At 55.0% G+C, this 13836-nt stretch overlaps 5 protein-coding genes across 5 annotated transcripts; 3 read left to right on the top strand and 2 right to left on the bottom strand.

Annotated features, from left to right (window-relative positions):
- Window positions 1-1085: 1085 nt before the first annotated feature.
- Window positions 1086-2826, top strand: MAM_03062 (transporter-like protein; the record flags this gene model as incomplete). The annotated part of the gene is made up of 3 exons (XM_040821861.1): window positions 1086-1314; window positions 1409-1699; window positions 1805-2826. 3 exons carry the CDS (start codon window positions 1086-1088, stop codon window positions 2824-2826), a joined length of 1542 nt encoding a protein of 513 aa, XP_040680430.1.
- A 1556-nt stretch (window positions 2827-4382) lies between these two features.
- Window positions 4383-4979, top strand: MAM_03063 (acetyltransferase; the record flags this gene model as incomplete). The annotated part of the gene is made up of 2 exons (XM_040821862.1): window positions 4383-4413; window positions 4468-4979. 2 exons carry the CDS (start codon window positions 4383-4385, stop codon window positions 4977-4979), a joined length of 543 nt encoding a protein of 180 aa, XP_040680431.1.
- Window positions 4980-5060: 81 nt separating this feature from the next.
- On the bottom strand, window positions 5061-6194 carry MAM_03064 (uncharacterized protein; the record flags this gene model as incomplete). The annotated part of the gene is made up of 1 exon (XM_040821863.1): window positions 5061-6194. The coding sequence occupies one exon, from the start codon at window positions 6192-6194 to the stop codon at window positions 5061-5063; it is 1134 nt and encodes a 377-aa protein (XP_040680432.1).
- A 1731-nt stretch (window positions 6195-7925) lies between these two features.
- MAM_03065 (Swi6 domain protein) lies at window positions 7926-10261 on the top strand (the record flags this gene model as incomplete). The annotated part of the gene is made up of 2 exons (XM_040821864.1): window positions 7926-9576; window positions 9642-10261. 2 exons carry the CDS (start codon window positions 7926-7928, stop codon window positions 10259-10261), a joined length of 2271 nt encoding a protein of 756 aa, XP_040680433.1.
- A 639-nt stretch (window positions 10262-10900) lies between these two features.
- Window positions 10901-13031, bottom strand: MAM_03066 (Zinc finger, FYVE/PHD-type; the record flags this gene model as incomplete). Its single annotated transcript, XM_040821865.1, has 4 exons — window positions 10901-11748; window positions 11812-11835; window positions 11917-12700; window positions 12759-13031. The coding sequence occupies 4 exons, from the start codon at window positions 13029-13031 to the stop codon at window positions 10901-10903; spliced, it is 1929 nt and encodes a 642-aa protein (XP_040680434.1).
- Window positions 13032-13836: the final 805 nt, after the last annotated feature.

The following is a 13836-nucleotide window of genomic DNA, read 5'->3' on the forward strand; positions in this document are numbered from 1 at the left end:
CGACGCTGCCTTACGCAAGGCACTGTCACTGAGGACGAAATCACGATTCGTTGACTGACGGAAAGGATGAAGCTTGGCGTTCATGTAGCACGGGCTAATATCCCGGGCGGAAAATAGATTCCAACTGGGAGACGGTAGAGGACGGCGTCGGATGTTCGGTAAAGCCAGCGAGCCATGTTGCAGCATGTAAGCATTATGCTGTCAGCCGCGCATGGATGGCTGGCTACAGAAACGTATGATGAGACCGCGACAAGACTGAGGACTACAGAGTAAACGCCAATTTGTTGTTGATGAAGGATGTGTGGGGAGTTGGTTCAAAAAAAATTAAAAAATTAAAAATTAAAAATTGCGGCAGGCGGAAAGTGCGCGCACACACATGTTTGTGGCCTCAGGCAAGCTAAAAGAAGGACGCGTTGGGGGACGACAACGCCTGCCCCGAAAGTCTTCCGCAAAAATCCATCACGGATCCGAACGGCGACATGGATCCCGACTGAATGTCCCATTCATCAGTGACCTCGGAGAATATGGACATCTGGACCCGCGGAAGCGAACCTGTTGATATTTGAATTGACGGTCCCGAGACATCCCCTCTTGTGCTTGTGGGCAACGCTGTTCGCCCCCCGGCCGTTAAGCCATCCGCTCTACTGGCGCCGCCATGACCTCCCCACCCCCCTCGCAGGCTTACCTTAACCCCCATCTGCTCCACGTGCCCCGTCATCTGTTCCCACCCCCGCGGATACCAGGAGTCCAGGACCAGACAGGGACCCCACTTCACGATCCCTTAGGTTCTCTTGTAGTAGTAGTAGTAGTATATGAAAAATCACCCTCAGCTTGTTACGCTCCGATTGTAAGACACTCGTTGTTCTCCATAATAATCCGCCTTTCCCGGCGACCTGGGCCGGGGCGGCATGCCTATTTACTCATCTCCTTGCGCACTTTGCCGTGCTGCCGCGGTCATCGTCCGACTCTTCCCCTCGTGTGCTCAGCCGAAACCTGGGCTGCCCTTGTTTCTTCGGGCGAAACGAACATCCGGAAGCATTCGAACTCTGGTCCATTGAGCCAGGGCCAAAGTCCGCCGCCAAAACATGGCAGTCCCTGCGGATGAGAAAGATCACGACTCGCTTCGCCCGACTCAGATGGGCGAGGGCGAGGCTGGAGTGGTCTCTGCAGCGCACCAACGATATGTCAAGGATGGCAATTTGGACGAGGAAGGGGTCAAGTGCCCATCACACACGACCGATCTCCGGCTCCTGACCAAGATTGATTTTCATGTCATTCCATTCCTTTGTGTCATGTACCTGCTGGCTTTTCTTGGTAAGAACACCATTACATGTGCATCCACCTTTCTGACGCGTAACCATGGCCATCCCACATTGTGCCTGGCGAACTGACATGCCCTACTCTGTAGATAGAGTCAATATTGCCAATGCCAGGATTTTCGACTTGGAGACAGACCTCGGCATACAATCCGAGCCGTCAAAGTTCAACACGGCCATCGTCATCTTCTTTGTGCCTTATGTTCTGTTCGAGATCCCATCCAACATCCTCCTCAAAAAGTTCAAGCCCTCCACATGGCTGTCCTTGAACATGTTCTTGTTTGGATTTACCACAATGATGCAGGGACTGGTGAGAAGCTACGGTGGCTTGCTGGCCGCTCGGTTTTTCCTTGGATTGTTTGAAACAGGCATGTTTCCGGGCGGTACGTCATGCCTTCTCGTACAAGTGCGTGGGACCAATGCTTGCTCCCCGGCGGCGCAGATTTCTCATGGCACTCCAAGCTGATTCGCGCTTCCTTTGCGGCTAGCTTTCTATCTGATCGGCATGTGGTACCGCCGACATGAAGCCCAACGACGGTACTCCTTCTTCTTCAACAGCACAACCCTAGCCGGTGCCTTTGGCGGACTGCTCGCTGCTGCCATTGGTAAAATGAGCGGGATGCGCGGCTACAGCGGGTGGCGCTGGATTTTCATCATCGAAGGTGGCCTCACTGTGCTCGTCAGCTTCTTCTTCTACTTCTGGCTTCCCAACTTCCCCGAGCAGGCAAAGTGGCTCAAGGAAGACGAGCGCGAGTATGTCGCTGCCCGGCTCCGCCTCGACCAGGGCAAGGCTGGCCTGGATCGCAGTATCACCCTGCGTGATGTCGGGACCATCTTCAAAGACTACAAGGTCATCGTCGGTGGCTTCATGTACTTTGGCCTCATCGTCCCGGCCTATGGGTACGCATACTTTGCGCCCACGATTCTGAACGGTTACGGCTACGACAAGATCCAGACCCAGCTGCGCAGCGTACCCCCGTGGGTTGCTGCCTTTGCTCTCTCCATGATGTGCGCGTACGCCTCGGACAAGCTGAGACATCGAGCCCTCTTCGCCATAGTCCCCATTTGTGTGGCCATCTCTGGGTTCGCCATCCTTCTCCGCGTCCATGCAAACCTCGATGCGCAGTACTCGGCCCTTTTCCTAGCCGCCATGGGCGCCTTTACGGCAATGCCCATCATCGTTTGCTGGTTCAACATGAACCTGGGTGGCCACCACCGTCGGGCCGTCGGCAGCGGCTGGCAAGTCGGGTTCGGTAACCTCGGCGGCATTGTCGCTGCTTTTTCTTTCAAGCAAGATTCCGGCGCCAAGTCCGCCCAAGACTACAGCCTCGGCTACTCTCTGAGCATTGCATTCTGCTGCGCCTCTATTGTAGCCTGCGTCATCTACGCGTTTGGCTGCTGGAAGGCAAACAAGGACCGTCGAGATGGAAAACAAGACGCGAGCCACCTGTCGGAAGAAGAGCAGCTGGCGCTGGGCGATATGAATCCAAAGTACCGTTATCTTTTGTAACCTCGGGACGAATGCTTTTTCTAAAACTATCTTTTGGGTCATTGAGTCAGCTATACTATGGCGATATCATGTTGCATAACATGTGTGTACATCTAGACGTCCTAGCGGGTGACAAATGCACCACTTAGAATCATTTGCTGCAAAAGGTTTGCTCGGTCGATGCGACATTTTGAGTATATCGCAGGTCAAGCCTTGCTTCACAGAGCACCACAGAGCTATCTGCACGCCTAGCTAGCCTGTTCATCATGTGATATGCTCGAGATGTCGGACGACAGTCTCGGTCAGCCGAGTCTCACCAGGACGAGATTGCGAATGGCAACCCAACGGATTCGATCAAAGATCACCCAGTCAGCCGTAACAGCCACTTGATCCGAAGCCCTTTGTTGAAAGGAGACTGTCCCGTATCTCGGCCGCGGGACATTGCAAGAACCCAGTAATGGCTACCGAACTTCAGCTATATTCCTCCGTGATGGTCTAGCGTAATGGCCAGACCGAGTCAAGGAGCTGGCAGAAACCACCAGACACCAAGAGGGTTGCTTGTCCCGTGTCATCTGCCACCCATAGGCCAGCACAAGACGGAACCCCAAGCGTTCTTCAAAGGCCAGTCGCAAACGGGGCATGGTGAGCGACCTTTCTGCTCACTCAATCTACGACGTCTCAGACTCATCCCTCCCCAGGATTATTCGCCAAATCTCTTCCACCGTCGGTCCCAAGCCCGTGGCCTTTGCTCTCGGAGCATGCATGCACGTTGGGATAGAACCCATCCGATAGGGAGTCCGAGTACCGACGTCTATTCTTCCTGCTTCTTCGACAGCAGCCATGAATGGAAGACGGGGAAATCTTGAATGTAGCAGTCGTCAAGTCGGCCCACGTTGATGCGAGATCCCACGGCTGTCGTATTGAGGGACTCGAAAGCCGCCCTCGTCCAGAGGCTTCATGTAAGAAGCTGACAGGCCACCAGGGAACCCGTAGACATGGCAGAATGAGACCTGCAGCCACCACGAGATGTTCGCCCGTTTTCATCTGGGCCCTGTAGGGGCGCAGGCAGGGCCGGGATTCCGCAGCTTCATGTGTTCTCACTTCCGACAGGTGACAGGGCGGGCTTGACATGCACACGAGAGCCGTACAACCGCCGAGGACGAGTAAAATACGAAAGATTCACCACAGGGCGCATCCGCAGGTTTCTATTCCGCAACCGCAAAAGGCTATGTAGAGGGTCTCGGTCTGGCCTGCTCGTGGACTGCTGCCCGCAACGAAAAGAAGCTCATACGTTTCCTACCAACCAACTAGACGGACGGCACGCCGGACATTGCATGTCTCTGGCAACGTAGAATAATGAAGCATGATCCACCCAAAGTCGATTAGCTGGACGCCTCCCCCACCAGGAGAACATGGACAAGTTGTTCGTGCGCCCTTCCATGACGAGCCCCACGAAACATTCTTCCGTCAACCCCCCGCATCGCAGACAGCGGCAGTGTTCACTGTTGAACAAGAGGAAAAAAAAGGACAAGATCGGAACCCTGGATTTTGACGTGTGCTGAAGACCGTATTGAACCATGGCTACAATCCGACATGCGCGGCGGGAAGGTATGCCCCCACATGAACAACCGGGAGGTACCAGCTGGAACTGATCCATGACAGACGCCCCCGTCATCCTCGAACTCATCCAGGCCCTTGCCAACTACGAAAAAGAGCCGGATGCAGTCGAGGCCACGGTCGAGTCACTCGAGAGGACAATTGCCTTTGCGCCGTCCGATTCGACCGGCAGCGATGCCGCGATTCCCGACACGGAGGCCATCACCCCCGACCGGCCATCTCGCTGTTTGTTGCTGTTCTCTCCCGAGGGAAAAGCCGTCGGAATGGCGCTGTATTTCTACAACTACAGCACGTGGCGGTCCAAGGCTGGCATCCATCTGGAGGATCTTTTCGTCCAGCCATCTGAGCGTGGGTGCGGGTACGGCAAGAAACTGCTGGTCGAGCTGGCGAGGCAGGTCGTCGCCATGAAGGGCGGAAGGCTGGAATGGGTCGTGCTCAAGTGGAACGAGCCCAGCATCAGGTTTTATGAGAGCATTGGAGCGCAGTTGTTGGACGAGTGGGTTGGCATGCGGGTTGACGGAGAGCGGCTGGAGAAGTTGGCACACTCGCTGGATTAGATGGACACGATGGCACCAAGATTCCGGCGCCGGTGACGCAGGGGAAAAGTAGGCGAGAGGAATGGTAGCGTGGCGCTATACTCAAACATTTGGCTCTTTGCGGAGTTTGTTTCCTCTCCTGTCCACGCTTTCGAAAACTCCCTGCTGGACTGTTGTTGCGGCCGGTAGGTTGCATGTCGTGGTTCCCCAACAGAGGGAGTACTGTAGTGTGTTTGGGTCCTGCTCCAAAGTCGGGGTGAGCTGCCACGTCCTATTGTAGGCTCTGCGGAACCATCGATTTGAGACGTGCTGGCTGCGCTCATGTCCACCGTAAGGACCCGTGTCGCATTGTCCGGTTCGGCGTCGTTGTGGCATGGTTCTGGGCTTTTCGATTCTGGCGACGGGCGTGGTGGCATAGGATTGCCATTTCCAAGCCTGGACAGACTCCGCCGACGAAGGCACCTCTGACGACGCATGATGCCGTCGCCGAGGCACGGCCCATTCGCCTTCTGCCTGCACACCGCGGCTGAGTCGCTGTAAGAGGTCCCATTCTCCTTTACCCAGCGGGGGCATGATCTTGTCCGCGCTCCTTCTCCACCAGTGAGCTCGCTTTGCCCTCACCAGGCACTCGGCGGGTGGTCTCCCCCATATGTTGGTCTTGGGGACGAACTGGTCGGGATCGGTTGTTCTCACGGCCATTACAGGCCAGCTGGTTGTGCCCTTGGTCACTTTCTGGTGCCGCCTCTGCGATTCGAGAATTTTCAACAGCTTGGGTCGATCCCATTTCTCGAAAAAATCATTCTTTGGCTTGCGTGCCAGCCTCGCATTCGAGGCGCCCGGCGGCACTGATTGTGCTTGCATCTCCTTTTTCCCAGCCTGATCCTCCATCAATGTCTCCAGGGCCTGGGTGTCGCTAGGACCTTGTGGTTTGACAAGGTGCGCCACAAGCTGCCGTCTTCGGCTTCCGGTTCTGCCAAATCCCTTCATGATCAAGCTCTGCATGGCATTCTTGGCGCCGCTGTTGGCAGCCCGCAAGGTCCGAAGCGTCGACACGGCCTTGGCCAGCCGGCTCTTGGTGTGCATTCCATCCTGGCGGCTCTTGTGGAATCTGGTCCGGATGGTTGAGTCGATGGTGGCTCGGAAAGCGGGCGGGAGATATGAAGCTTCACGGAGGAGATGGCGATAAAGATGGAGAGGGGGCAGAGATGGAGGGAGGGGATATGCCGGGGCAGGCATGATGGCGAGACGTGGACACGCAGAATGGAGGATTGTCGAGTGTAATCTCACTCCGACGAGTCGACGACGGTCTTTGACGCTGCACGTTGGAGCGTTTCCGCCTGGCCGGACCAACCTCGGGCCCACAGTCCATGACGGACTGTGTAACCGCGGTCCACAAACACGGAGTTGGTGGTTGCGTCGAGGTGAGGACCAGCGGCGATGGTCTTGGATCAATGGCTACCACAACTGTCAACGGTGGTCTAGGCAAACCCGACCTTGTCCAGCACTATTACTTCATTGCAGACGAACCAAGGGCAGAGAAACATGACGAGCAGCAGCAATGCCTGCCCGACCAGACTGCAGATTCAATTTTGTGCATGTCTGTGCAGGGGCGGACGCATGATGATATGCATCAATGAATATTAGGTACTTGTAGCTACTCAAGTACCTGCCTACCCATCTAGGTACTTAGTAGGTACCTACTTGCTCAACAAGTTACAACTAATGCTATTGCCCGGGACCCTGGTACGTCGTGGAAGGGCCAGAGGTCTGTCCGCCCAAAAAGAAAAGGAAAAAAAAAAAACGGGGCGCGCGCGACACGCGCGACACGCCTCGACACGATGCGTCCACGAAACCGACACGTCCTGATTAATTAACTGACGGCATCCCACGACGGCGCGCGGCGGCTATCCAGGCCAAGATTGCATCCCTGGTTTCGTCACGGCACTGCTTAAGGCAGGTCACTGGAAGCGCATGCCCCGTTCTAGACGCTGTCGCGCCCCTCGTTCTGCATTTCGTGCATTTGCCGGCGTCCTTCCTCGCTTCTGGTGCACCCAGAACCAGAAGTTAGGTCCGTCCAGAACCGTGCAACTCTCAAACGCCTCGAGAGTGATTGTGTCCAATTGCTCTCTCTTCCCCTTCCCCCGTCCGAGCAGGGGCAAGCAAGCAAGCACCTGTACTCCATCCAAAGGCAAAGGTTGCCTGCCATCCGGCCGGGCCTCAGTCGAATTGGCCCGTCTCGGTTAGCAGAAACGCCGCCTTATGGCATTTTTGCGCTTCCCAACTTCCCCTCCTCCTCTCCACCATTCCAAAGGCGACTCGGACCTGGACTTGTGCACCCGCATAACTACCGCCGCGCTGCCCTGCAACCATCATCCATCATTGGAACCCACTCACTTCTCGCTCGCTCCCTTCTCCGCCATTCATTTCGCCTGCAGCCGGCACTCACAAGTACAACCCCGACACCCTCGCCGTCGACGACGCCGCAATTCAACTTGTTGTCATTTGGTTCTTTGTGACCCTCGGAGTAGAGCTGTCGGGCATCACGCGCACATGCTTTCCCGGCCGTCTTCGCACATCTATGCTCGAGACGTCAGCGTCAGCTCTGGCGGCCAGTCTGTCTCCCTCCGACGCTGACTGCGCGTGATTGTCCATCTCCCAACTCTTGGACCATTCAGCCTTTCTTAATTCGTTCTTTCGCATCACGCGCAAAGCTTGCTACTATGCCATCCACATCGCAGTCTTCTCAACAGTCTTTTACCATGAGCCAACAGTCCCAACCCAGGCATGGCGCCTCGTTCCATCAAAGCTTCAATGGAGCAGACGGACCCATATACTCTGTACGTCCCCCGAGTCTTCGCAAAAATCAAGACTTTGGCCACCACGGGGCTTGTTAGTGGCTGACATTTCGTTCTCTTCTTTGCTATTGCCATACGGTAGGCTTCATATTCAGGTGTTGACGTATACGAAATGGAGGTGAATAACGTGGCCGTCATGCGAAGACGTAATGATTCTTGGCTAAACGCCACCCAAATCCTCAAAGTCGCCGGCGTCGACAAAGGCAAACGAACCAAGATTCTCGAAAAGGAGATACAAACAGGCGAGCACGAAAAGGTCCAAGGCGGCTATGGCAAATACCAGGGCACGTGGATCAAGTTTGAACGAGGCGTTGAGGTGTGCCGGCAGTATGGCGTAGAGGAACTTCTGCGACCCCTTCTGACGTACGACATGGGACAGGACGGCGGTGTTGCCGGCAGGGGCGATTTCAACACTCCCACCAAGGAGCAGGCCATGGCGGCCCAGAGAAAGCGCTTGTACAACTCGGGCGTAGATGCCAGACCAAACGGCATGTCTGGTACCTTTTTCAAAAACATCTCTAGTACTGCCTCTCATGCTGTTGCGGCCATCAGCAAGGCTCGCTTCGATTCTCCGGGGCCGAGAAGTCGAAACGGCCCTACCCGAGCTCCCAGCTTCAGCCGGCAGCCCTCGATGCCGAACGGCGATGAGTTCCCTGGAAACTCGCAACAGAGCTACACCTCCGACTATGTTCCACAAGTAGATTCGGCATACTCTACGCAACAAGCAGCCGCCATGTCTGGCATGCCCGAGCATGAGCCTCCCCGCAAACGCCAGCGGCTAACAATGACGCCAGTCGACAGCTTCGGCGGATACGGCCAGAATATGGACATCTATGCGACCGCCTATCCAGGGTCGCCCACCGAACCCAATGAGTCTTTCATGTACGCTCAAAGTGCAATCAAGGATGGTGTCGCTGCTGGCGGTGACGGCAACGGGCCCTTGCCTCCATTGCCATATGAGATGTCCCCCGATGTGGAAATGAAGCGCAACACCTTGATGGGCTTATTCATGGACTCATCGCCTAATGACACCTCAAAGCACGACTTACTCCGAACACTCAGTCCAGCCGAGCTTGACATGCCCATCGACCCCCAGAGTCACACTGCACTTCACTGGGCGGCCACACTGGCTCGGATGCCACTTCTTCGTGCCCTGATCGCAGCCGGCGCATCTCCATGCCGGGTCAATGCATCTGGTGAAACCGCCTTGATGAGGGCTTGTCTGGTTACTAATTCCATGGACCAGGGCTCGTTCCCCGACCTCTTGGAGGTTCTGGGAGGCACCATTGAGTCTCGAGATCACAAAGGTCGTACAGTGCTGCATCACATTGCTGTGACCAGCGCCGTCAAGGGTCGTAACGCTGCTAGTCGATATTATCTGGAGAGCCTTTTGGAATGGGTTGTTCGACAGGGTAGCGTCCCAAGCAGCCAGGCCAACGGAAACGTTCCCAGCAGCTCGCAGTCTACCATTCCCAAGATGGGAATTGCTCGTTTTATGAGTGAAATCGTCAATGCCCAGGACAGCTCAGGTGACACGGCCTTGAACATCGCGGCCAGAATTGGCAACCGAAGCATCATCTCTCAGCTCCTGGAGGTTGGTGCCGACCCCAACGTTGCCAATCGAGTCGGTCTGCGACCTCTTGATTTCGGCATTGGCGGTGACAACGCGGAGGAAAAGACCAACAACGAAGTGCCAGCGGAGAAGAACGGCGCCGCCGGATCGAGCCAAAGGACGCGAGAGAGCAGTGATGAGATTATTGCGTGTAAGTTTCCCCGTCGTCCGCCGCTGTCTATGCTTCCGTACTGCAGGTCAGTTGACATGCTGTAGCCATTACCCACCTCCTCGGCGAGACGGGAACAGCTTTCCAGCAGGAAATGAAGTCTAAGCAAGTCTCATTGGACGCCATGCACGCGACGCTGCGCACCACGTCGACCCAGCTCGGTGACGCGCGCCGCAATCTTGAACATCTGACGTCCACGGTCAAGAAGCAGCAGCTTGCTCGACAGAAGGTGTCCAACCTCGCACATGCTCGTGAAGACGAGCAGCTCCGCCTGATGAACGAACAACAGCGCTCATCACAGCCCAACCCCTCGGCGTCGTGGGAGACCGAGTTGTCAGCCATGCTCGAAGCAGCCGAGGAATCCGCCAACACCGCCGGCTTCGGCAGCGAGGGCATGCTCCCAACGGCGTCCATGCTGCGATCACGCATCCGCGCCATGGAAGCCCGCCGCGAAGTCACCCGCAAAATGGTGTCCGCTCTCAAAGGCCGCAGCCGCGACGTCGAAGTCAAGTACCGCCGTGTCGTGGCCCTCTGTACGGGTGTCCAAGAGGGAGACGTCGACGCCGTGGTGGACAACCTCCTCAAGGCCGTCGAGAGCGAGCGCGACGAGCTGGACATTGGCCGTGTGCGCAGATTCCTGGGCGGCGCTGAAGCTGTGGTGCATTAGTCAATGCCTCGTCTGTTCTCCTTGATGAAGTTATTGCAGACTCCCGTTTGTCACGATATCCCGTCGGTTCAAATGCTTGCAACACCCTCCTATTTTCCGGCGCTGCTAGGGCACGAGTTGTATTTTTTTTGCGGCCCTTTGGACTGGGTATCCTTTTCTTGTTTCTGGCCTTTCTTTTTTATCCTGTCTTTTACTATTTCCTGCCCTTTTTGGCTACGGAGTCTTTCTGTATAGATTGCGCTGTCGAGCGTGCGGATAGGCGTTGTGGTTGGCATCGTCATGCTTGTTATAGTACATTCTGTGGGGTTCCATGTCGTTTCCTCGCAAGTAGGTTGGAATCTGACATTTGTCCGAGATGCTCATATACTATAAGCAACGCATCATCCAGTGAAATGGCCCCGACTTGACAGCGTTGTCGGGCGACGGCCTGTGCTGCTGTGCGACACCTTACGTCTCAAGCTGGTTTGACTGCTGTCCATTCTACACATACATAACTACACAACTGGCCCACGCTTGTCCCAGACTCCCATCTAACCCAACCAACAACCCCTTGCTCCTGAACGCCATGCCATGCCGTGCTCGAGATGTGCAAAGTCAACATCCAACCAAACAAATAAAACGCTGGAAAAATCCACCCCCCTAGGACACCCCATTGCGATACACGCCCTCCCATTTCTGCTCCACATGCCCTACTTTTGTCTTGAGCTGCTGAATCTCCTGGTCCAGCTCGTCAACATTTCGAGACAAAGCGCCGACTTCTTCAAATCGTCGCGCTCCGGAAGCAGAACGAATCATCTCCTCCACCATGTATTTTTGTTCCTCCAGTATGGCCAATCGCTCCTTGAGATCCTTCTCTTCCGTCTCTAATTGGCTGACAACGGTGCTGGCTTCACTGGCCGCCTGGGATCCGGCGTCTGAAGCAAGCTCCGAATGTCGCAAGCTCGATGTAGACTGCGACGGCGTTGCGGGCAAACGAGAAGACTGTGACGGCGTGGAGCGGTGGCGCAACACCTGCGGTAAGCTTTTGAGCGGCAACATGTTTGTGTGGAGGAAGCTGTTCGTGTACGTGTACACGGCCTGCTGTAGCATTCGCTGCGTCGGGCTGTCTGTTTTCAAGTCTCGTAATCTCTTTGCCGCCATACCATACTTGCCGAAACTGTCTATCAGCCTTTTCCGAATCTTGCTGGCTTCTTGGATTTGTGCATGGCTTGGCGGAGGTACGGATAGGTCCATCTCTCCGTTGGGCAGCGTTGGCGTTTGCAAAGCTTGAAGAGCTCGGTGGAATGAAGGAAGCAGTTGGCGAATACCTCGTTCGAATTGCCGCAGGGTCTCATATGCCTTTTGATCTGGAGGCTTGTGTAGTAGCGACTCTGTGAAGTCACGACCGGAGAAAATAGTATGATTGCATTCACGGCACATGCGTATATTGAGTGCGAGGCTGCTCTCCCCATTTGCCTCCGGCTTTTCCGCTCCATGTTTGGCCGGAACTGTAACTCAGTTAGTGGACTGTCTCAAATCAAACTCGAAGGAAGTGGTTAACATGCTCTTACCAGGAGTAACATTGAGGCCAACTTCTGAGGAACACCCAGTCTGGCTGTCCGCGCAGACAACCCGCCCACATATACGACAATGGTGTCGTCTAAATGTCCACGAACCAAACTCTTGCTGACAAAACGGACATTTCGATACCTTTTCATCGTCCTCCCAAGTGACGACGGATTGCTCTAGTAATTTTCTCGTATTTTTCTGTCCAGTGAGCGTCGATACAGGGGAAAGCAATGATCCATTTTGCGACGGCAGCTTCTCAGGCGGGTTGGCCAATATCCTCGTCAATTTTGACAACCGCTTCTCCAACCTTGAAACTTCGAGTTTTTGTCGTTCCACTTTCTTCCTTCTGATTTCAGCAAAAGTATTCATGTGATCGACCAGCACTCCGTTGTGGTCGTTGTACCCGTCCCTGGATTTATAGCATGTCTCACATACTCTTGCCCAGTATCCCCGCACGGGTTCGTGGTTCGCGCTTCTACTAAGCTTCATTTGATACATGGTGTGCTCTTCGCAAAATAGCCGCCCGCAATGTCTACAGTTAATACTGCCATTCATAGCGCCAAGCCTTTTCCCACACGCAGGATCTGTACATAAGTCATGGCTCGTCGGTCGTTGCCAGTGCTTTCGAGTTATAAGGTCATCGGGATCTAGAGGTGCCTCAGATGGCGCCTTTCCTACGGCAGCACCTGGGACAGGTACCGGAATAGGATGTGATTCGTTCGACTCGAAAACTTCCAGCCCGCGTAGCTTCTGGTTTATCAGAGATAGTGGCTGGAAACGCTTGGCTTTGAGGACCTGCTTATCGAACCAGGATTTGACCTCATCCTGCGCTGCTTCTGGTAGTTCTTGATGGCTATCGTCGATATGTCGGTTGAGTTGGAGTAAGGTGACCTATTGTGCGGACTTAGAGATGCCGTTGTAGAATCGATGCTCAACGGGTGATGCATACCATTTCTTCATTACATATAGGGCAAACCAGACCAGTAGCGTCAGCCGCATCGGCCTTGCCCTGAGATCCGACGCTTATGCTAGCACGGATATCTTGGCCGAGCTCAGGCAAGCTCCCACTAGCCGGCGGTGACATTGATACTGAGCCCATAGACGCGGTGCTCTCGGAGGGTGGAAGCGGGCTCGTGGATCTGGGTGCCGACGGAAGAGTCGGAGGTGCCAGGCCCTTGCCGCTACCGAGAATGCGGCCACCGCCAATTTTACGTCCAGACATGACTGCGGCGAGGCAGACGGCTGGATACTGAAGTCGAAGTTGAGCGAAGCTCAAAGGAGACGACGGTCGACGCAACTCGAAACAGCGAGACGACCAGGCAGGTCGAGCTGCGTGCCTCGAGCTGCTCTGATGCGTGCGGGTGCATTCAAGGTCGTTGCGTGGTGAAGACGGAATAGTTATAGCCAAGCTAGGGTTTGGAAAGATAACAGTGGAAAGATGAAGCAAGATTACGAAGCTGGGTGCGGCGATGATGCAACTAGACTCGTCGACTAGTTCACTCCGTAATAATCACAAGTACGGGTGCCTAGGTGCCTACACTCCACTGTAGGTGCCTCCTGATGTACCTACGACTTGCCAAGCGCCTCGGATAGGTACTGAGTAGGTAGGCACCTAGGTATCGGTACCCGCGCACGTAGCACCGGTACTCAGGTGGCTAGTGGAGGGTCTGGGGTTATTAGTGGACGCGCCCGCCTGCCGTCGTTCGCCAGTGCAATGTTTTCTATGTTGAAATTGGATGTCCTCGAGGCTCATTTGCTATGTTCTGCGTGGTGCAACTAACCGGTTGGGCGTAATGCGGCCGTGGAGGGTCAACTCGTAATGCGCAGACAGAATGCATCTTGAATTCTAGCTCATCGGTGAACAGTCGCGATCGCAGCCGCCAGCAGCTTCAACACCGGAGACTGGAGTGCGGAGAGCGTACTCAGGTACTTACCTGTTAAGTACTTGAGCAGATATCAGGTACTTACTTTGTTTCAAGAAAGAAGTAGTTACGTAGGAAGTTGCCCACCACCTACAAATAAGTACT

This window comes from Metarhizium album (assembly GCF_000804445.1).
Source record: "Metarhizium album ARSEF 1941 chromosome Unknown scaffold_5, whole genome shotgun sequence".
In the NCBI taxonomy this organism is placed as follows: domain Eukaryota; kingdom Fungi; phylum Ascomycota; class Sordariomycetes; order Hypocreales; family Clavicipitaceae; genus Metarhizium; species Metarhizium album.